Source organism: Taurulus bubalis (genome assembly GCF_910589615.1).
Source record: "Taurulus bubalis genome assembly, chromosome: 11".
NCBI classification, from domain to species: domain Eukaryota; kingdom Metazoa; phylum Chordata; class Actinopteri; order Perciformes; family Cottidae; genus Taurulus; species Taurulus bubalis.
In genome coordinates, this window is record NC_136599.1 from 23,656,444 (window position 1) to 23,678,457 (window position 22,014).

At 42.7% G+C, this 22,014-nt stretch overlaps 2 protein-coding genes across 2 annotated transcripts; both read right to left on the reverse strand.

The window, feature by feature from the left end:
* Positions 1–375: 375 nt before the first annotated feature.
* On the reverse strand, positions 376–14,015 carry sdcbp2 (syndecan binding protein (syntenin) 2). The gene is made up of 9 exons (XM_079225968.1): positions 13,883–14,015; positions 11,197–11,248; positions 10,109–10,223; positions 6,486–6,586; positions 5,384–5,548; positions 3,944–4,119; positions 3,490–3,661; positions 2,543–2,634; positions 376–1,914 (listed from the first exon to the last, which is right to left on the reverse strand). Exons 2-9 carry the CDS (start codon positions 11,245–11,247, stop codon positions 1,860–1,862), a joined length of 927 nt encoding a protein of 308 aa, XP_079082094.1. The 5' UTR covers position 11,248; positions 13,883–14,015; the 3' UTR covers positions 376–1,859.
* A 4,538-nt stretch (positions 14,016–18,553) lies between these two features.
* On the reverse strand, positions 18,554–21,588 carry fkbp1ab (FKBP prolyl isomerase 1Ab; the record flags this gene model as incomplete). The annotated part of the gene is made up of 4 exons (XM_079226684.1): positions 18,554–18,682; positions 19,162–19,274; positions 21,105–21,152; positions 21,552–21,588. The coding sequence occupies 4 exons, from the start codon at positions 21,586–21,588 to the stop codon at positions 18,554–18,556; spliced, it is 327 nt and encodes a 108-aa protein (XP_079082810.1).
* Between the last annotated feature and the right edge of the window lie 426 nt (positions 21,589–22,014).

Here is a 22,014-nt window from a genome sequence, read left to right on the forward strand (position 1 = left end):
TTTATGCTTTATTCCTTGTCTGAGTATGTGTTTCATAGCCTACGTAACGATGATTCATGTATACAGAGGTTACACCACGTCCTGTAACATTCTACCATTGAGGGCATCCGATGCCTTGTATAGGACTTTGCTGACATCATTGATATCTCCAGATAACGTCATGTTCATTAAACTACTTTAATGGCAATAGTAGTCAATGGGCTCCATTCACAGTCCCACCACTGTATAAAGAAAGACCAACAGCCCCTATATTAAACAGCATGGAGGAAACGTTCTGTTGTCTGTATCTGTGTGTTTGTCTGACTCTTGTATCGCTGGATATCCCCACTCCCACACTTAAGAATACACGAGACAAACACCACCCGAGCTAATGTGAACAGAAAGACTGTTTATTTGCTTTACAATATTATCTTGGTTACATTCGTATATAAACTTTTTAATTTTCTTACAGAATGACAGTTAATTTTTTTCTTTTTTTCTTTTCAGATTGCATACTTAGAAAATTAAAAGGAATACATGCATCCAAACATGAACAGCATTAAAAGGAGCGGACTTTATATAACAAGTAGAAATTCACAACCGCGAGCTCCGCTCAGCCTCATCGGTCAAGGGAAAGAACATCACGGAGGGGACGTCCTCGAACGGCGCTTACGTTCAACCAGAAACCCAATTTAGTGGAATTTAAACGCCCTCCATTTGAGTGCGGGATTTTCAGCATAAAATGTTCCGCCGTTTTCCTATGGTTAACAAACAAGTTTGTTTTAATGAGCAATAATACAAAATAAAATTAAAAAAAAAAACTGTTGAACTTTACTGCTGCAATGGATACAGGAAAGACAACCTTTTAAAAAAGGTAGTGGAAAGTGCACTTAGTGGGTCCGCCCAGCACAGACCTCGTCCCGACAAACACCACAAATGACACAAGCGCCTTTCAACTGACCTCCAGCGAGCCGATCGCATCAACGCGCTGTGCTCTTGCTCTTGATAGTGTTTGGGGACGGAGCCGAGTCCCAGCTGCACGAGGCAGCAAACATCTGCCTCTTTTTTTCTCTCCTCCCTACACTTCTCCCCTGGAATGTGCACAGCGCTCCCCAGAACCTACGGATACGACACATCGGAGCGCCTCACTGCGTACTTACGTGTTCCGTATTCACAAGTAAAAAATAAATAAAACGATGGCAGAATCAACAGAACTTTTATTTGCCAATATATGGTATGAACTAAAAATCAACACTTAAAACGTATTAGTTTTTACTGGCTGAGTAAAAATGACACTGGAGTTTAGAATAAAGTCTCAACCTTTTCACAGGCGAGGCCCCGGGTGATAATTCAGATCAAATTATTTTCGCACACACACATTAGGGGCCAAGTGCAGGGGACTGGGAGCACAGTAATCGACATGGTAGGGCTCAGATGACGGACTATTGGCTTTTACAGCATTTTGTCAAGATGAAACAGCACGTGCCAATGATTTGTCTCCACGAAATGAGGAGGAAGCTCTGGACTCCTGATAGTGTGCAATGCATGGCTTTAAAAAAAAAAAAAAGAAGGAAAATAAACACTGTCTTTGATCTCAAATACAAAACAAAATATAGACATGACTACAAGGTTAACATATAAAAAGTAATAGACGTGTCAACAGAGATGAAAGAAATGTAGAAAAGGTAAAGAACAATTGAAGAATAGAAAAAATTAAAGGCATTTAAAGATTATGTTAAAGATGAGAAATAGCTACAGCAATGATTGTGATGCAGGAGCTGGTCTGGTATGAAGACAGGAAGAGAGAGACAGAGAGAAAGTTAAGAGAGAGAGAGAGATCTCTTTATTGGAGACGTCCTGACAGTTGACCGTCATGGTATTCACACCTCTGGGACAGAGTGATCCATGGCTGACCGCAGGAGACCGGTCGACATCCTGAAACAAGAACGGAAAATCACATCCATGAGCTGTCAGTGAAGCTGTATATTTTGCAACGTAGTCACAATTCAGCATCGTTAATGTGCGTTCACTGAAGGCTGTCATTTTTGCCACCAAAGCGTCCGACAACATTATGGAGAAAAGAACCTTACGGAGAAGTAAAACGTTCGTCTTCTTTTCCTTCCGCTTGATCCGGTCCGGTCGTTAATGAGCGTCGCACTCGAAGAAGTCACCTTCTGAAATCTTTGTCGAAATCGGGCTAAATATTCAGCTGAGGCTTGTCCAATCTTTTAGATGAGGCTAAGCTGAGCTTTCTGTTGTCCAAGACCACAATCTCTGACAACACCTGCACTCCTCTCAACCAACTCTCACCCTTCCCACTGTTGTCTTGCGGGCGACAAGTCCCATGACAGAATAAAATAATAGAAAGAAAAAAGGTTTCCTTTCTGTATAGGGTCCTTTCCATAATGTTGTCAGACACTTATAACAACAACCGGATACTGTCAGTCAAAAATAAGCACTTTTAGTGGATGTAAACTGATGGCGTGTCGTTGCCCAGTATGATTACATTGTAGCTGTCTGCAGCGCACTTCCTCCACATTGGACCAATTTCAAAAAGTCCTACCTCTTAATCATGTGTTCGTAGATGAACTTGGGCATGATGGTGATGGTCATGGCGGCCGGAGAGGTGGTCAGGATGTCCTTGATCTGAGAATCCTGGGATTTTCACACAGGAACATGTGACATGTGAGGACCTCATGTGGTCAAAGAACGACCATCACATTGTAGCATCATACATTCTATTATACCAGGCTTTCATATGGAGCCCTGGCTTTAGTTTTTACCTTTTTCCAATAGATTGAGTAATCTTCTCATGTTTGCCCTGCGCTACATGATAATTTGCATAAGGCAATACATTTCCTGTACATGATACGTTTTGTCCTGTAACAAGTGGGAGTATTTTTGTTCATTTAATCTTTAAAAGAATTGCTTAATTATTGACATAACCTAGACTGTGAATGCATTTAAAATACAAAAAAATAATTACATTTTTGTGTGTGCTTTTGAATTAAACAAACTGGTCAAACAAACTGGTCAAATTAAAAATAAAAATACTTGGTCGTTATGATCAGGACATCAGAGCAAGTTTCTTTTTTTAAAAAAGGGATGCACAAGGGTTAAACATTCAGACTAAGGACACATTCAAAGCCTTCGTCACAGAGCAGGATGTTCACTGGAGGACAAACTGAAAGGCTACACGACTGATACGAACTAATCACCTTTCACCATCACATTTGTATTTGGGAGCTGCAGAATGCTGCACTTACTTAAAAACGCTGCACGTCGGCACGTTACACTACATTCTGCCAGCAGCCACCCCAAACAAAAATCAATATTAGCCACAAAACATTCTATACACAGGTTCTGCCTGTATTCATATGTTTATAAAGCTCATTCTGTCTTATAAATCACACATTTATTCCTCATGAGCACTTAGTAAACCGTTTATATCTAGCAATGAACAGACTATTTGATGAAAACACCCTAGAGATGAAGAGACCAGTGTCTGACCTTGAGTCCAATAACGTTTTGTCCATTGATTTCACAGATGAAATGCTCAGTCAGCATTCCGTTGCGGGCAGCAGAGGCATCCTTGACCAGTGAGGTGATTTTACCAGACTTGTAGATGAAGCCCACGTGGCCCGAGCTGTCTTTGTGCATGGTGACGGTGCGCTGAAACGGCCTAGAGACAGACACACAGACAGGATTAGAAAACACCGGTGTACAGCCTCGTTTTATTGAAAATGTATTGTAGTAGTACATCTGTAAATGTATGATCATAACCAAGAAAATATATAGATATACAAAATAATATAAAACCAAACTGTGAGCTGAGCAGCAAAGTGCAAGTGGTGGAGCAGCCAGCAGAGGGAGCCAAACCGTTTGAGCTTCTAATTGCAGTGCTATGACACTGCACTGTATGAGTGAAACCACTCCAGTCGGGTATGGACCAATAAGACCTCACCTGTCCCTGATCACGAGCTCAATGCGGGTCTCGGCTGCGGCCTTCAAGGCCTTGTGGGCCTTGTCCACGTTTAAGCCAGCGCAGTTCTGCCCGTTGATCTGAAGGACCTGGTCGCCGAAACGCAGCCCGGCCAAGGCCGCAGGGGAGTTGGCCTGCACCAGCTGGATAAACACTCCCTGAGAGAGGACAAAGGACACAGATAAGGCCTTCAAAATGAGTCCCAGGAGCGGATGGAGAGACGGAGGTTGGTGGTGGAGACAAAAACAAAAAGAGCAATTAAAGAGGAAAGGAGGCAAGGAAACGGCGGGGAGTGAGAGAAAAGACATTTCTAGATGCGGTGAAATAAATTAAATCAAACAGAACCAACAGAAGCAAACATTTGCACTCTTTCCCTCGACGCCCATGCAATATAAGGAAACGACCTGATTGAAGCGAGCGCCCTGTGAAATCAAGTGTGCCGTGTCATTTGATCCGTAAGCCGAGCGCCAATACTCTGACTCTTCTCCAACTCACTTCCTGTCATTTCAAAAGGCCGCAGACTGTATTAGTGCAACTCAACACAAACTGAATAATTAACTCCATTCATCTCGCGCAGGCTGGCCAAGTATCAGAATTCACCTGTTTTTCTTTTTGGTTCGAGTTTCTCACAGCACATCAATTCTTCATTGCTCTGAGCACCGATACCAAAGGTCACCAAAGGTCCTGTTAAATGTACTGTACTCTTATAGCCAACTCACCTGTGACCCAGGGATGTTACTTGATAATGAAAACTGGTCTGTTGCTACTTATAGATTCTACAATGTCTTAGTCCACATTTACAGCAGGTAATGTGTGAACCACTAATGTTTCTGCTACGTTCGTTCTGGTGAGGTTCCAGGGCACTCCCTTCTGGATAACAGGGTCTTCTTTATCACTCTTGACCAAAGAACTGTGACAGGAAGAGCCCAACAAATATATTTTCTTCACCAGACTTGAATTTAGGAAGATCTCTACTTGAATTGACTAACACCATTTTAGTTTAGACAGGACTGAGAATTTCGTTCGCAATCTGCCACATTGGAATGACATTACGAAGCAATGCTTTAAGTGCGTTCATACAGCATATCATATAAATTCGGCATTTTATGTCAATTCTTTGGCGCAGACATTTTTGTCATTTAAGGACATGAGAGCAGTTTTCTGTGTTGAATGTACAGTGGATAAAATAGATTTGACTAAATAAATATCCCTATAAATAACCACCCTGAAAAGTAGTCGACTAATTGTTAGAAACATATTGGCGAGACCTTCATCTAAACAGAGTTGAACCGGTTAAACATTCCTTCACTTGGTGTAAATATTCAGAGTTTGAGCCTGATCGTGTGTGGGAGAGTAGCAGAGGTCATCAGCATGTTGACTAATGAACGTTACGCCAGAGTAGAGTTAGTGATGCTGACTCACGTTGTCGATGGCCCTGAGCCGGAGTCCCACCTTCCCGTCCTGGTCCTTGCAGAGGATAATCTCCCGCAGCCCTGGGCGGATCTCTGCCCTCCTGATGCCGACGTCCGCCCCGGTCACGGGCCGCACCATTCCACCCACACCTGAGAGGGAGGGCACCGCCACTTGCTGAGGAGGAGGAGGAGGAGGAGGAGGAGGAGGAAGGTGAAGATAATATTAGAGGTGGGTTGAGAGAGAACAAGAGGGAAAATGAGTGGGGGTGAGACAGAGGCGTGAGGATGAAAGGATTAACGAGGCATGTTGCATTAAAATTCAGCTTGAGATAATAATAAATAAATAAAAAGAGGAGCGCTGCACTGGATAGAGGCATGTGGGAGGATTACATTTCAGAGATGTTTTAGGCACTGCTTTGGGAAACTTCCTTATCAATATGCTCTGAACAATGAAGACAATTAAAAACGCTCTTCTTTTTGTTTGTTTTTAAAAGGTAAAAAATTGAGGACATCAAAAGGTGGTTCTTTGCCAGCTGACAAGCTCGGGCGATGCGAGAGCCTTGACATCTGCCAGATCCATAAGTACACACACAGATGCACGCACACGCAAATGGAGGGGAGTGAGGAGCTCACACCCTCCCACACTCTGCTCCAGGCCGGCGGTGAGTCACTCGGCACTGTGGATCTCCAGGAATAAAATACTGCTGCGCGCCGATAGATCTACAGCCCTTTCCACCTACTGAAAACAGGTTTTTAAATCACATACGGCTGGTGGTTTCAAGAGAGGCTTTAATGTGACCGAATGATACAAACAAGAATTTTGTATGTAATCATCAAAGATATTACTTTGATGAATTTTGTATATCAATGGGGGCCACTGGCTTCACACATCAAAGTGGGTTTACAGGTGTTCGGGGTACTACTGAATGTTAAAAAAAAATATTAAAAGTTGGAAGAAGCCTGTATTTTTCCAGCTGTGTGAGACGTCTGATAAACGGCCTCAACTGACTTACAAGTTTGAACAAAGAGGGAAAAAAAGAAACCTTTCTTTCGTCTTTCAGGTGCTTGCATGCATCGACACACATCCAGAGGAGAAACACACAACCACTCACATTGTCAGCCACAGGCATCAAAGCCAGGTTCCTCTGGACTTCCTCGCTGTTGAGGGCCAGACCCATGTAGTCTCCAAGCTCCTCGAGGTCCGGGTACAGGCCTTTGAGAATGGAGAGAGGGGATGAAGAGAAGGTTAATACTTTGAGTCCCACGACATCAACCAAGTTTTGTACTTTGAATTCTAATACACTATTACAGACGTAAACAGGATTTACAGCGCCGCGTCCAGCTGTGACTCCTCTGACGGAGATCTTCGGTATAGAAGAGGCCTACGAGCGTGAAGGGGTTGTCTTCCTGTCTGAATTTACGCTAGAGCTTCATGTGTTTACACGAAACAAATAATAACCGTGGCGTCAAAATGAGGTGATTAGGTTTTTCAGCTGTAGCGACGGCACTGAAGGCACAGGTAGAAAACACACGGCCCGCCACTGGTGCGCAGACATGACATAAGTGGTCCGACTGTGGGAATTTAAACGTGCGTAAATATGATATGTCGACATAGACATAAAGTGCACAGTGGAGACTCAGTTGATTTAACGTAAATACACTATAGCTCCGCGAAGGGTTTTCATATGGATTTCTTTACCCTCATTAAGGATCAGACTGCTTTTGTGCTCCAACCCAAACACACTCTTTTGAGAGAAATCTCTGTACACGCCATCATAAGTCTGTATGTGCTTCAACAAAGCAGATACAAACAAGATCAGTCCAGTCTCTCCAAGACAGACAGGATTTTGTAAAGAGCTGATTATTCCAAACTATATCATAAATACAATATACCGTAAAAGTCGGGTTACAAGCTGCTCCTACCTCCGATCAGTGTCCCCGCTGTAGCAAGCTAGGAGCAGTGCAAACTAGGAGCAGCGCAAGCTAGGAGCAGCGCAAGCTAAGAGCAGCGCAAGCTAGGAGCAGCGCAAGCTAGCGCTGCTGCTGCAGCTAGCTCCCCGCCGATGCTGCTACTGGCCGCTTCTGCTGCTACTGCCTGCCGGGGCTGGTCCCGCTACCTTTGTTTTTTGTCTAGTGTTTGCTAGCGGAAGTTAGCGCAGCTAACGGGGACACTGACCGAAGGTAGTAGCGGCTTGTAATCCGACTTTCACGGTATACACTATATCAGAGTGAAAGGTTCAATGTTTATAAATCAGTTTTCAAACCAACAATGCAAATATCATCTTATTACGGGATTGTGAGGATTTCTTATTCCAATATCAAAAATTAGCTGAGTGAATAAAATGTTAGCCGACTGCCTGTAGAGCTCACTCAATCAGTGTGAATATGAAACCAAACGTCTTGTAAACTGTCAGGTCGTCAACTACAAACACAATAGATAACACATCCTTTTGGCCTTCTTCACCGAACAAGTGTCGCTGAACACAGATTTAACAACATGGATTGTTTCAGGGACGATTAAGAATGCAAATAATACAAGGACTCAAAAGTAAAATACAAATCAACTAACAACATCCACATACAGCGCCAGGAAGTAGCTCAGTGATGCGAAGTCAAAACTCATATCAATATTTAATTTATTTGTGTTTCAAAGGCAATGACTGTGCACTGATTGTTACTAGGTGGAGCCAACGCTAGAGTCAACATGGTTTGAGTAAGTCCCTTCAACCACATGCGCACTCTGCCCAAGCACTCAGAAATGATAAGAGATCCTGATTCATCCTGTAAAAAATATGTTTTATAATGTAACGTTTCATTACTTCAGAAAACATCTCTCCCACACTCTCCAGCATGAACACAGAAGTGTTATGATTGAACAGCTACTAAAGCCCCGCCAACCAGGACATCAACCTGACGCGTAAGTAAAACATTTTTAAACACTTCAGGGCACTCTTTAAATCTATTTTAGTGAAAATCTGAACAAATTTAGGGAGAAAATTACTCCGCCCTTTGATCGGCTGTGTGAATGCTGTTAAAATGGTCTCTCTGTCAAGATTGTTATATTGTCTTTGAGTCAATAGACTGTTATTATGCTTTTAATATGGGGATATAAATCACCTAGAATTTCAAAAAGCCACCTCCAGATGTCAAAGAGAAAAAGGAGGCCTGGCGTGACCATGCTCTTTACATAGTTACTGGGCAGCTAACGGACGAGTCATGGTATACCGTCAGTATGAATATGAAAATGGAGATGTGCCTGACCTGCCACTGACAGCAGCCAAACCTTCAAGACTTCTCTCCCTGCCCTCCTCTTTTCATCACCTAGACCTCCGGCTGCTTTGAAGAGGGTTCCATTCATCCTGGGACCAAATCAGGAAGGTTTGAGAGCCAAATCCTTTTTTAGGGTCCCCGAGTCCAGTGGTACGCTACAGTTTTTAAACTAAAATTACCAACTTAGCCTGAAACTGCTTTACTCGGGTATTTCACAACAGAACAAAAAAAGATAATGTAGACCATAGTGCATAGTATGATGAACTGCTAATAGACGCATTTTGAAACTATGGAAATGTGACTCACAGTTTCACCAGAGAGTCTCAATGTTACTATCATCAATACATGAACATAATTTCTCTCCCCTTTTTTTTTTTTTTTTAATGGTGGTGGGGAATTAGGGAAGGGTTTTAATGTTATTGCTATGTATTTACTTAATTATGTTTCGTCTACCTTTATTATTATGTATGCAAAACCACAAATCGATAAAAATGTTCGGAAAAAATGCTGCGGCGATTATGTCCAGCCAAGAGACTAATGTGCCTCTCTCTCTCTCTCTCTCTCTCTCTCTCTCTCTCTCTCTCTCTCTCTCTCTCTCTCTCTCTCTCTCTCTCTCTCTCTCTCTCTCTCTCTCTCTCTCTCTCTCTCTCTCTCTCTCTCTCTCTCTCTCTCTCTCTCTCTCTCTCTCTCTCTCTCTCTGGAAATGTTGGGGTTTGCCAAAGTAGAAGGAACACTCAGACATGTTTGTATCTGCAACGCTACCATTAGCATTTCTCTAAATGTAGTACTGTCATGTTTCCCTCTGATGGAGAAATACACACTAAGCAAATTAGTTGCATATTTTATAAAGTACTTTTGGGGTCCTCCTCCTCCTCCCTCTCCTCCTTCCTCGTAACTGCCAGAGCCAGTCTCCATGGTGACTCATAGCTAGCTCCGCTGAGGTAAAAACAAAAGCCCAAAAGACTTTGCATCCAAACAGAGAAACTGAATGAGTGGGAGAACGGGAAAAGGGGGAGAAGTGAGTCAAAATAAGTAGAAGAGTTGTGTTCTGTAATCTCTACCGGGGCACCTTGCCAATCCGCCAATCCATCCACCCACCCACCCATCCACCCACCCACTCACTCACTCACTGCAAAGTTCAGGTCTACCTTCATACAAACTCAGAAAAAAACATCCCCCCGATCAGATTACAATGAGAGAAAGAAAAGAAAGTCACGAACACAGAGGGGAATGAGAGAGAGAAATCATAGCCGCTGTGGGGGACCCATTTACTCCCATTATTGTCCAAAGACCGCCTCCTTCTTCCTTCCTCCTTCCTCCTTCCTCCTTCCTCTAATACTACAGAGTTGTTCATCAATGAACATGCAGGGGAAGGTGTTGTTGTTGCAACATAGATTCCTGATTTTCCTGAGTTTTAAATTAGTAATACAGTGGATGGATGAACTCGTCTCTGGGAACTTTCAACGGCGTATGAGAGACTCACTTGATCCTGGCATCCCGGCGGTGGCAAGCTGAGGCCGGTAGGTTCCCTCGGTGATGGCTGGCATGGGGGTGGCAGTCTGGGCAAACTGAGCCTGGGCCTAGAAAGTAATCAGAGGCACCAGTCAACTGGAAGTGTGCTTTCACATAAAAAGGTAAACATTGGACGAAAGGCAGTGAAACACAAATGAGGAAAAATAAAAGAGAAATGATTGAAGCAGGGCTGTTAAGGAAACATCAATCTTCATTAGAGATGCATGTCCTTAAAAATTAAATAAACGTATTACAGTCTTAAGCCAGGAAGGAACGGTTGAAAGCATTGGGTGAGTACCTCGATGCCATTCGAAATTAAACGCTCTACTGAGTCAAAGCAATACAAATATTGGTAATCAGATTAAATGATTGTGAGAATACGTCTTCGTCCACAACAATGTACCAGGGATTAAAGGCAAAAAGGATTTGATGGTAAAAAAATTAATCTGGGATTTATTTGACATTACATGACTTTCTATCGACTTAAAGTTGGACAAAAATTTGACAAAAATCTAGCAACAATTTGTCTTGAGACGTCCTGACGTTTGGTCCCCAACAAGAAGGAAGCATCCAAAAACTCCCGATACTACATTTCCCATAATGCTACTGCATGGAATATCTTAAAAGACGCCCCCGCCTCCTAAATGCTCACTTCTTTAACCAGCAGGCTTTCCGTTTTACATTTTAGAAAAGCTCCAGAGCCACAGAAGACATTATGCAACCATTTGCGGAGGTTGTGTAATACTCCTCGTTACGATCAAACTGAAATGTCGTGTGTAAAATCAATGCTGTGCCCCATTAATACTAGTCACTCTCTCAAATGTTTGCATTTAGAGTCATCTGTGTACTTTCAAACCCCCTCACTGATTTTTCTATCTGCGCTACATTTCTCAGCTTTATAGGCTAGAATCATATTTGCATACCAGGAAGCTATTTTTGTAAATGGCAAAAAAATAAAAATGGATTGACTACTTCACACTACAGAGATGTTATCTCCAGATAGATGTCTCTGAATACAGGGGTTCACCCTTACACACTCACCTTGATAACCTTGTCGACCTTGAGGTCCTCGAGGGATGGATACAGGGACATCCTAAGGGGAAAACACAAAGAGCAGTGAGTGGAGGACCTTGAGGAAGGGAGGGTGGCAGATCAGTCCGAGATAACAAGACAGCCAGATAAGCTTCACCACACTACAGACTGGGAAAACCTCACATCACCTCAATGTGATCCGTTCCCTTTGAACTCCAATAAACTGTATTGTATGTTAACATTGAATACATTGTGTCTCTGTAACGTGAAAGGGTTGCCATCGGGTAAGGAAGAGAATTTAAAAACTAATCTCTGTAGCTGTATTGCACCTTTCAGCAGCATCCTGTTCATTGTTTTGGTTTTCTGGAGTGACAGATTCAAACCAAACGCTTCCTACGTGCAAGACACGAAATGGCACACAGGTGACAGATGTGGCTGACGGATGAAAAACAAAAAAGGAGGCTAAGATTTAGCAGGTCAAGGAGAGACAGATGTTGTGCTCAGGATGTGGTAGCACAAGCCACAGCTGAGAATGCTTAGCATGCACTTCTCCCAGTGCCCCGGTGTCTCTAGTTATTTGGAAGAAGAAAAAACACATCTGGTCTTAATAAAATAAAAACAAATGGGTGCTCTAATGTGCATACAATTTAATTCTCAACATTATTTATTGTTTGGTCCAAGCTGGAACCTGAAGTTTTTTTTTTAAATGACGTACTACTTAATGACTAATCAATTATCGGCTAATCATTGCAGCTCTACTCCCGTATCAGATTCCAATATCTCAACTCCGAGTATATTGTAATACAAAGCACAGATCCAAAACCAGAACGCCATCGCTTCTCCTTCTTTTTACATAATGTGTGACATAATATTTCTATATTTAATATTCCTGTCTAAACTTTAAATTACTCAAAGATCCGTTCATACCAATGTGCTGGTTCCCTGTACTCACTGTAGTTGGTGACCTGCTGTGACTGAATAAATAAACTGATAATGGTAAACACTGAATTTGAGTAACAACGACCAAGACAAACACGCTGAATAAAGTCATTATTGGCTTAGATACTAATCCTGTGTATTGGATTCTCTAAAATAGAGGCAAAGAGATCTTAAAAAGCTAAATTATTGCACTTTACGTTTACCAGTCACAGGCGCAATACTGTGTGTCGCTGACTCACAATCATAAGACATGTGAACTCTTACACAATAAAGAAAAGGGAAATAAAGTGAGGAGACTGACAGGGGGAAAAAACGACAGACATCATGACCAGCCTACGAACAGACTACAAAAATCCAAACACCTAATTACAGACACAAAAGACAGCGATCTGAAATATCACGATGCGAAACATTTGCGGGAGTTGAAATGTTTAACCAAATGTGAAAAATCTGAGTGAAAATTTGAGTTGCAAAAGCCAATCAGCGTTGAGAACCTCAGCCCATCATCACTCTCGTCCTGCCGTTGCTGCATCAAACTGATGCTGGTCCGGATGAAGGAGCGCTGGAAGCGGCCATCATTCAGACACTGTTCCTGGAGGAGTCAGAGTCTGCTACGAATAATATTATGAACCCAGGCACGATGGCGGTTGATGTTCTGACGTTTGTGGGACTGCCACAACAAGTATAAAGAACTAGTGGTTATTTTAATGGTGGATGGCGGACATGGTAACGAATGATGAGAATGACGCGAATTAACCACATATAGTCGAGTGTCATTTGCATAAAATAAGCAAATCATTCTGACCACAACCACATCGCAGCCACTCTCCCAGCTACTCAACTCTGTTATTCTCAGTCCTCACGGACAAGAGCACCATTGTGGAAGGGGACACAGAGGAGCATCTTAATACGCCGCAGTGTTTTGTTAGTTGGTTTGTTCTCTGTATATCCCTCCCTCATTTGGACGAGCTGGCTGGAGGTATATGTGAATACAGCCTGGATGGGAAAACATTTAGTTTGGGCAGCTTTTAGCAATGACATAACATCATCCTTGAGTCACTTCTGCTGCAGTGGTTCACATGAAGTGGACGTGTGACGTTCTTGGAAATATGTGGAGACATTTTCCCACATTTTGTCTATAAACAGGCAGAGAGAACAAAAGCGTGGCGAGCATTTGTCATCGATGTATTCCTTCCCATCGGTGTCGAGCCCGTTGCTACACTTTAGGAAAAGTATGTGGCGAGCTGGCGAAGGAAAGGAAAGAGAGGGCTAACTTCAGTAAGCCCGAACGAATTGGTTAGATTCAAGAATGTGGTCTCCTTGGCAGCTTATTCCGGTCTATTGACATGGCCGGGAGGGAGGACAGACAACGGTATACGCGGAACAGATGTCTGCACTGCTCCGCAGACCCACGCCCTTACTGCTGGACCCCGGAAAACGGGCCGCGTTGTGTCTCACGAGTTCAGACGTGACGTGCGAACATTAAAAATGAACCGCTGCGTTGTTGTAAGCGGACAGATGGTTCTAGAAGCTCGTTCGGGCCATTTGACATTAGAGCACGTTGATGGATATGAGAAGGGAGACAGCACTGGCGACCTTCAGTCGGCCGAGTCGCCGAAGCAGACCGTCTTTGTTCCGACATAAACAGCGAGGAAGCAAGTTGCTAGCGTTAGCCGCACCGCTAGCTCGTTAGGTAAACGAAACCGTTACCGCCAGGGGAAGGTCTGGCACAACGGTAATGAACAAACGGGCTCACCTTGAATTTGTTGCTTGTAAAACTAGCGCAGACAACAACAAGAACAACTTCGGAATCCCCAACAGCAACAAACTCCTTTGTTTTTGTGTTTGTTTGTTTCTTTTTTTCCTCGCTCTCGCTCTTCTTCGTCGCGCTGAAGGGGAATTCTGGAGTGATGTCACTGCTGCTTCCGGGTCTCGCGAACCACGTCAATCAATGTTGACGTTTTAAGCCACGCCCCGTATCGGTCACATGCGCTTGTGCTTTTTGGACTCGCCGTGGCCGTTTCAGAACCATCACCGTGAGATAATCACCGTGACCGGCCTGACATAGACGGGGCCCGGAGGAGTACGGACCCTAATCAACTCCTTAATTGATTGATTCCAGTATCGGCCATATAACACCCAGCCCACGGAATAATTGTAATAAGAAGCTTTGCACGAAAAGAACAAATAATAGTACAGAAATATGATCAACAAAATATAATTTAAGTATCAACAGAAAAAGTACTCATTTTGCAGAAGGACTTTCCAGTCTTAATTAGGGATATTAAATGCATCTATGCAATATAATTATATCTATATAATAATTACTTATTTTTGTGCAATACTGTTACTATATTTTGTGCCTTATTTGTATTTATTTTTTTAGCTTTTATTGTAATTCTGTGTGATCGGAGGACCTAGCAAAATAAGCAGAGTAACTGTCTGTTATCTGTGCATATGACATACAAAATATCTTGAATCTTGAACAACAATAATGTATCACATTGTTATATAATGTACTATTAATATACAATATACTGTTTACAAATTATTAAAGACACAAGACAACAACCACAACCAGGATTATCAACAAAACAATCTCCTAATTTAAAGGCCATATTGGTTGATCTCTGTTATCCCTGTTTTTTTACTATATTTAGCTTGCAGTATAAAGCTTTGTATTACCGTCCCTCAACCAAATGATTGTGTTGTTTGGATGTGATTACTATCAGAGAAAACCCTTAAAACCCTGTACTCCGGCAGCATACATTAATGTGACCCGACCGCATGGAAAAACCTCGATCAGGACACGTTTAATTTTATTCATCACAGAGTTTTCTTTCCAAGTCATTGAAGGGCACCGATTTAGCTACCAAAGTGATGACAGTACAGAATGCAAATCTGTCCTTTTCCATTATGGAAATCCTGCAGCCTACAGTCAAATACATTCCAGTGCGGCTTATTTTGACTTTTTAAACCCTTTGATCGTTTGTTTGAACTGAAATCTCAGGATTGAGAGATTATTAAACAACAAATCATTTAGTTTTCTAAAGGGTCTCTCTAGTGAGTCAGTATTGAAGTTTCATAAAGTTGAGTGACTCATATACTTCAGGTACTAAAAATCAGGATATACATATAAATATATATATATATATTCTGATTTTTAGTACCTGAAGTGAAGCAAAAAATACTGGATACTGCATTTCCCATAATGCAGCAAAGGCTGATGACATCTCTGTGTTATTTTCTCTCTCGGAGCCACAGAAGACATTACCAAACTGTTTTGAGTAGTCAGTTCTCATGACTAGTAAACTGACCCGCATGAGTGACATTGGAACCCCTTTTAAGCAATATATGCTTCCATTTACACTAAAAGAAGAAGAAAAAAATAGCGATGACTGTTTAGTGTTTTATAAACTCCTCAAAAATGTATTTACCCTAGAAGAAAGATAGCTGTGGTGCGAATGCAAGGAGCACGGCTGCAAATCCGGTCTTTACTTAACTGTAAGAAAAAGCTTTGCACTAAAAGACAAATCAACAATAATAATAATACAGAAATAGCATCAACTAAATCCATTTGAAGTATCAAAAGGAAAAGCACTAATTTTGCAGTCTTAATTAGGGGTACTAAATGCTTCTATGTATTCAAATTATATCAATATATGATAATAACAATAATAATATCATTCTTATATAATGTACTATTATCATACAATGTACATATTAATATTAAAATGGATATAAATAATAATGTCAACAGAATTAGGAGGAAATGACTTGGAGAGTGAACCTGCTGTTGGTCTGATCCCTTTGAATGTAATACAATATTTACATGTTACAGGCACAAGAGAGCAACACAGAATAGTAGACGGCAGCGGCATCCTCACTGCTTGAACTAAATGAATCTCTGGATCTCTCCGCTCTGTCTCTGTGTGACGGGTGAAGAAAGAAGTAGGAGCTCACTATCATTGCATCTGGCAACGTCTCTTGATTTCAAGGTATAGTAGAAAAATGAGCTCAGTTTTTCCAGGCTCCGTTCTTAGACGGACGACTTTAATGTGTAAACGAAGCGATGCGTTCTGTTCCAGTGGATCGAGGAGTTTCTCCTCAGTCATACATCAGCTTTTTCTTGGTGCACCTCAAAGCTGAATTAAAGGGTAGTGACAACCTTTTTTATAATATCTGCAAGCCTTCCCTGAATATCTCCATGGGGATCTGGTTGGCCTACTGTTTTTTTTTCTTCTTTTTATTGATGTGTACAAACATGTTTATAACTAGTTTATTGATTTTTGTTTTTCGATATCTGCGCTTTCTGTCTGGCCTTATTGCTGTGGAAAAATAACATAAATATAATTTAAAACACAAACAAAGAAAAACAAAAATGCAAGCGGAGAGCACTTATTTTATTTTAAATATGTCATCATTGGTTTAACGTATCAGCAAATAACTACACAGTACAGAGGGTGGACTGCTGCCGCACCACTGGCAGCGTGGCCAATATGTAACATCGACGGCCACGTCAACAGCTGACAGCATCGTCCTTCATTAAACTCCATTTAAAACTATGCATTTGAAATATAAAACCACGAGGATGCCCATGAGTCAGCTTCTTTGTCTACCACAACACTGACTTTTCAGTTAGGTAGGGTGGTACTTCACTGACACTGGGGACAAAAAAAACAATTTGACAAACAATATCTATCATATGTTCTACAGTAGCTTCGTTGATTCTCAGAGATAGAAATGTTGGCATCTGAAAAATACATGATTGAAGTTGTTACACAAAAATAACGAGGGAGGTCACAATTTGATTGATTCCTCAACCTCCTTATGTCAATTTCAAGTATTTCCCTTCTTTTTTTTAGTCTTTTTTTTTTTACTAAGAAAATTCAATTGATGTGCGTCAACGCAAATCCTTTTCTTGCACTGTTCGACTTGTGTAAGGGTTTAAATGGGGTTTAAAGACATGGCGAGATAAGACAGCAATAACAACGCAAATCGGATGCAAAGCTTTGGACGTGTAACGTACTACGAGGGTTTTTTTTTCCCGGTCGGGCCTTGAACATGCCGACAGGGCGAGGTGGTAACCGTGCGTCTGAAGATGGAGGCGCACAGAACTATCTACAATGTGATTGGTTCGCTCTTTGTGTCGATTGCGCCTCTCTAGCTGCCACCTCAAACAGCCGTTTCATGTAGCAAAGATCAGTTCCTGCATTGCACCACGAAGGCCTCCCATAACTTGAAACAGGCGGCCACTAAACTCAACGCTAAGACCCGTCTCCCTCCAACAGAAACCCGTTCCACTTGTTGGGATTTTCAGCCCGATAGGGATACAAATGTGTGCTTTTTCGTTTTATATTTGTACATTTATTTTCCGTTTCTGTAGTACGACTAGCGCGAGTCGACTCGCGAGAGGTGAAGGTCGCCGCTAGAGGTTTCATTGGTATTTTGTACTACTCCGCGTAACCATGCACGACCCAACGCTTTGATTAAAAACATAGAGTGAGAATTCAAGACATGGAGGTTCGTGAGGTCATGGCCCATGGTTCTTAAGGAGGAAGGATGTCATTGAAAATAGAATTCACTCAGTCACAGAGACAAACAAAACACAAACTGTCCGTAGTTTGATGACATAAGTAGTGGAACCATAGACTCGAGCTTCGTATAGAATCAAGCGCAGACTTTCCTGGCTTCTCTCCGGGTCACCCAGGTAGGAAGCCACCTGTGAAGACAACGAGAGGAGATATTTAGGATTAGAGCACAAAGGACGGAATCACTGACCAGCGTGCAATCTAATGCATTTGTCATGCAGTTATTGGAGAATGTGTAGCAGATATATAGCAGAACTAATAACTTCCTTCTGTAACACATATGGACATACATTTCTTGATTTGGGGAAGAGAAAAGAAATAAAGCAGATTTAAAATATTTGGAAAACGGTTCCTTTTTTTCCTCCCTCATAAAATATGTCCATTATGGTTTTGTTTTCAACAATGATTATTGTGACTATCTGCTTTGAGGCATCTACATCTTGAGGCTAGAGTGAACTAAAGACTAGCGTGAACTAAGGATCCAACATTTGTACAAAGCTCGTCTCGACTGCTGTCCAGAGTGCTGAACTTGAGACAATCCTTAGAGTAATCTATTACCAAACAAGCACAGTCAATCACAAAAAGACGGCATTGATTTGCAATATTAACTTTACATCACTAAAGGTGTATTCTCAGACTGGATCATATTAACCTAGATAACTGATAGTTAGCAAGCTAGCTAGCCTGGAGAGTTTTCCCCTCTTCAGTAACATATCTGTATATTGTTGCTATATAGTTAGTAGTCTAGGTGTACATGTAGGTGTAGTATAGTGTACGTTGCTGCCGATTACTTACACAGAACAAAAAAAAAAAAAAAAACAGACCATGAATTTGTTTCATTCCAAACCCAGCAGCTCGACATCAAAGATGAGGGTGGCGTTGGGAGGAATGACGCCCGGGTGGCCTCGGTTTCCATAAGCAAAGTCGGGTGTGCAGGTCAGATGGGCCCTTTGACCAACACTCATCTGGAGGTAGGAGGAGAGAGAGAGGGAGAGAGAGAGAGAGAGAGAGAGAGAGAGAGAGAGAGAGAGAGAGAGAGAGAGGGAGAGAGGGAGAGACAGTTATGTTGAACATCTTCTCTTTCCAGCTATGCTTCCTTCTTTCTTAATCTGCTCCTCAACTCTTTATTATGGAATTATGTCAATAAATGAATGTATATATCAGCAGTTGAACGAACAACATTATCAGCGGTAAAATGCGCTTTCTTTTCTTGCAGTCAGAATTTATGTTTGCCTCTGAATTGTGACCATTTAGGCTGCTCATAGTTGCACGACTTCTTTTTGTTTTTCCTGCAATCTGTCTGTTCCAACTCCATTTAATAAATACACCGCAGCACGTCAACTCGACCCATTTCTGAAGGGATTGAATGAGAGACGAGGCTAACATTATCAGTCTCAAAGCTTGAATGGAAGTGCATGGGTACGTGACCAGATCTCCGGCCTACCTGCACTACACCCTCTTCCCAGCCGCGGATCACTTCCTGCTTGCCGATCTTGAACCTGAAAGGCTTGTCCCTGTCTCGGGACGAGTCAAACGTGCGTCCGTCCGCCAGGGAGCCTGCAGGGGGAGACGGAGGAGAGGCACAGAGTCAGGGAGAGAGTGAGGGCGGCCTCATCTTGTGAGGGGAAACGTCCAGCCGTTACCCCTGAGCATGCACAGCATCATGGCCTCATCAGACCTTCCTGCGTGCAAGAAACACGAGCAGGCCAGATAATGATAGCAAGAATACTGTCTCTAGAAACTGTATTTATAACATTGTATAAAAAGAAAAAACAACTTTGGAAACATCCATCTTCCCTTGCTGTGTGTATATTGAGAACGCAAATTAGAGGATCCCAAGAATCTCCGAAATAGCCGCCGCAGCTGTGTGCAGGCAGGGTTTCAGAGCGACAGTCAGGGGGAAACGCAAGCATCGGACCGCAGAATAGCCCCCCACCCCCAAGACTATCTACACCAGCGCTATTACTGCTATTAGCATCGCCGAGGAAGGCAGCGTGTGATGGTATGGCGTGATGCGACTGTGTGTGTGTCTGTTTGTGTGGATTGTGGGCTAAGGTGCGACGTTGCTTATGTTGTCGGGTACATCAGGGGTGGAGGTGGGAAGATGCAGCTTGAAATCCAGTCCTCTTCCTGCACATCGAGACAGCAGCCGATAGGAATTCCCTGCTTGGCCTTAAACGACCAACCCAGAGCATAAAAAAAGCCAATGTGGCCATTTCAGATGTTTCAAACACCATTTCCTGCGGGTAGAGCCTTTCAAAATGCCCACGCCCCTCTCCAGGAAAACCCAAGTTTTGATCTTCACTTTGAAAAAAAAAAGGCTCGTGTGTAATGGAATATCCTGTTTCATGTCGCGTTTCAAGGCCGAGTCGCAGGCTGACAGGAAGGGAGGAGGTTCAGAGAGGATGTGCTGCAGTTTGTGTGCGATATTTAAGATATTCAGTGTAATTTAAACATCACGCGTCTGTGGACCAAAGAACAAGAGACATTACAGGAATAATACAGTAAATCGGCCAGACGCTTATAATCCGCTCAACTGAACCACCAACCCCCACCCTCACCCCAGAAACTCCAACAAAGACAGAAAAGCGCTGGAAATCAGACGGGATTTAAGACCCGCTGTCTGGTGTCTGTCTGTCTGCTGTCTGCTGTCTGTCTGTCTGCTGTCTGTCTGTCTGTCTGTCTGTCTGCTGTCTGTCTGTCTGCTGTCTGTCTGCTGTCTGGGCTTCTGATTGAACCCTGCGGCGGAATCCGTCTGCATCTCTCTCTCTTTCTCTCTCTCTCTCTTTTGGGGGTAATTCTCCAGACACACCAAATGATCCGCTGATGATCTTGACGAGACCGTAATGCACATCTCAGCCTAAAACTAGAGCACGCATTATAATCATTTTTATATTTTTACGCAGTGATAAATCCAGTGCGCTGCCCCCGGGACGTGCAGCCAGCCGCCGATGCCCACTACCGAGTCACCTGGAGCACAAAATGCGCGTGAGAACTTGTGGTGAAGGGGTTAAATGTCCATGCAGCCCAGTCGGTGACTGACAGTCGAGCCTCCTTGCCCTGCTGATAAATCACTGCCTGGATGGTTTAAGAGTATAACAATCAGAAGAAAAAAAAGTGCACCAGAATCGCTATAAAAAGGTTATTATGGGGCTTTACGGTGTCTGCCGCGATGCGTACAGGATTACCACGCGTGTCTGTGTTTCATGCGGGTGTGCGGCGAGACAGTTGCCCACAGCCGTCACTCCACTCGCGCGGGCCTGCAGCGAGTATAAATACCCGAACAGGAGCGGCGAAATGTGCGCGCGTGTGTGTGTGTGCGTGTGCGTGTGCGTGTGTGTGTGTGTGCGCGTGCGGAGCGAGAAGTTTGTCTCGTTTAAAACTCACCGACATAATGCACCACGCACGTCTGTCCTTTTTTGGGGAAAGTTCTTCCTGTGGAGGAAATATATATTTATATATATATATAAAGCCGCGTTTATATATATATATATATATATATATATATATATATATATATATATATATATATATATATATATATATATATATATATATATATATATATATATATATATATATATATATATATATATATATATATATATATATATATATATATATATATATATATATATATATATATATATATATATATATAAACGCGGCTTTACTACGCAGCCCAGGCGGCGTTTCTGCATCGCTGCTGGCTGTCTGCGGAGCTCTGCGAACACAGATTAAAGTGCAAGACAGAAAACAGGCACGAACACAAACGCGTTTCCTTTCCGTGCAAGTCGTCTTTTTTTTCTTCTTATTTTCGACTATTTTTTTTACCGTCTCCCGGGGTGATAGTCTGGATCTCGACTCCCATTTCAGCGCTGTGTTCTGGATAGATGTCCCTGCGCCCGGCTCCGCTGCTCCTGCAGTCTGTCTGTCTGTCTGCTCCACCAGCGGACGTTCTCAGCTGTCTCTCTCTCCGGCCCTCTGCAGGGAGACCAGCATCAAAAGCGTATATTGTACAACACCACTTCCGCCGGATACCTCTAAAATAAAAGCCGTAGAGAGAGAGAGAGAGAGAGAGAGAGAGAGAGAGAGAGAGAGAGAGAGAGAGAGAGAGAGAGAGAGGGGTCATATATTACACTGGCCCCCTGGCGGCCGTAGTGGAGGCCCACAACAACATCAATCATGCAACTATAAAGCTAATGTCTGGTCTGTCGGGTACGTTTGTGCCCGCAAGTAAACTGCGGTCAAGTGAGCCCACATCCGCCGAGTGAGCCTCAGTTGCAATTCTAAATGC

Bases quoted from the DNA above. Each gene is read 5' to 3' on its own strand.
- sdcbp2 (XM_079225968.1), bottom strand. From the start codon at position 11,247: ATGTCCCTGTATCCATCCCTCGAGGACCTCAAGGTCGACAAGGTTATC. The intron at 10,224-11,196 runs GTGAGTGTGTAA...ATTACTTTCTAG, and splicing joins AGGTCGACAAGGTTATCAAG to GCCCAGGCTCAGTTTGCCCA. The intron at 1,915-2,542 runs GTAGGACTTTTT...TTCTTGTTTCAG, and splicing joins TACGAACACATGATTAAGAG to GATGTCGACCGGTCTCCTGC.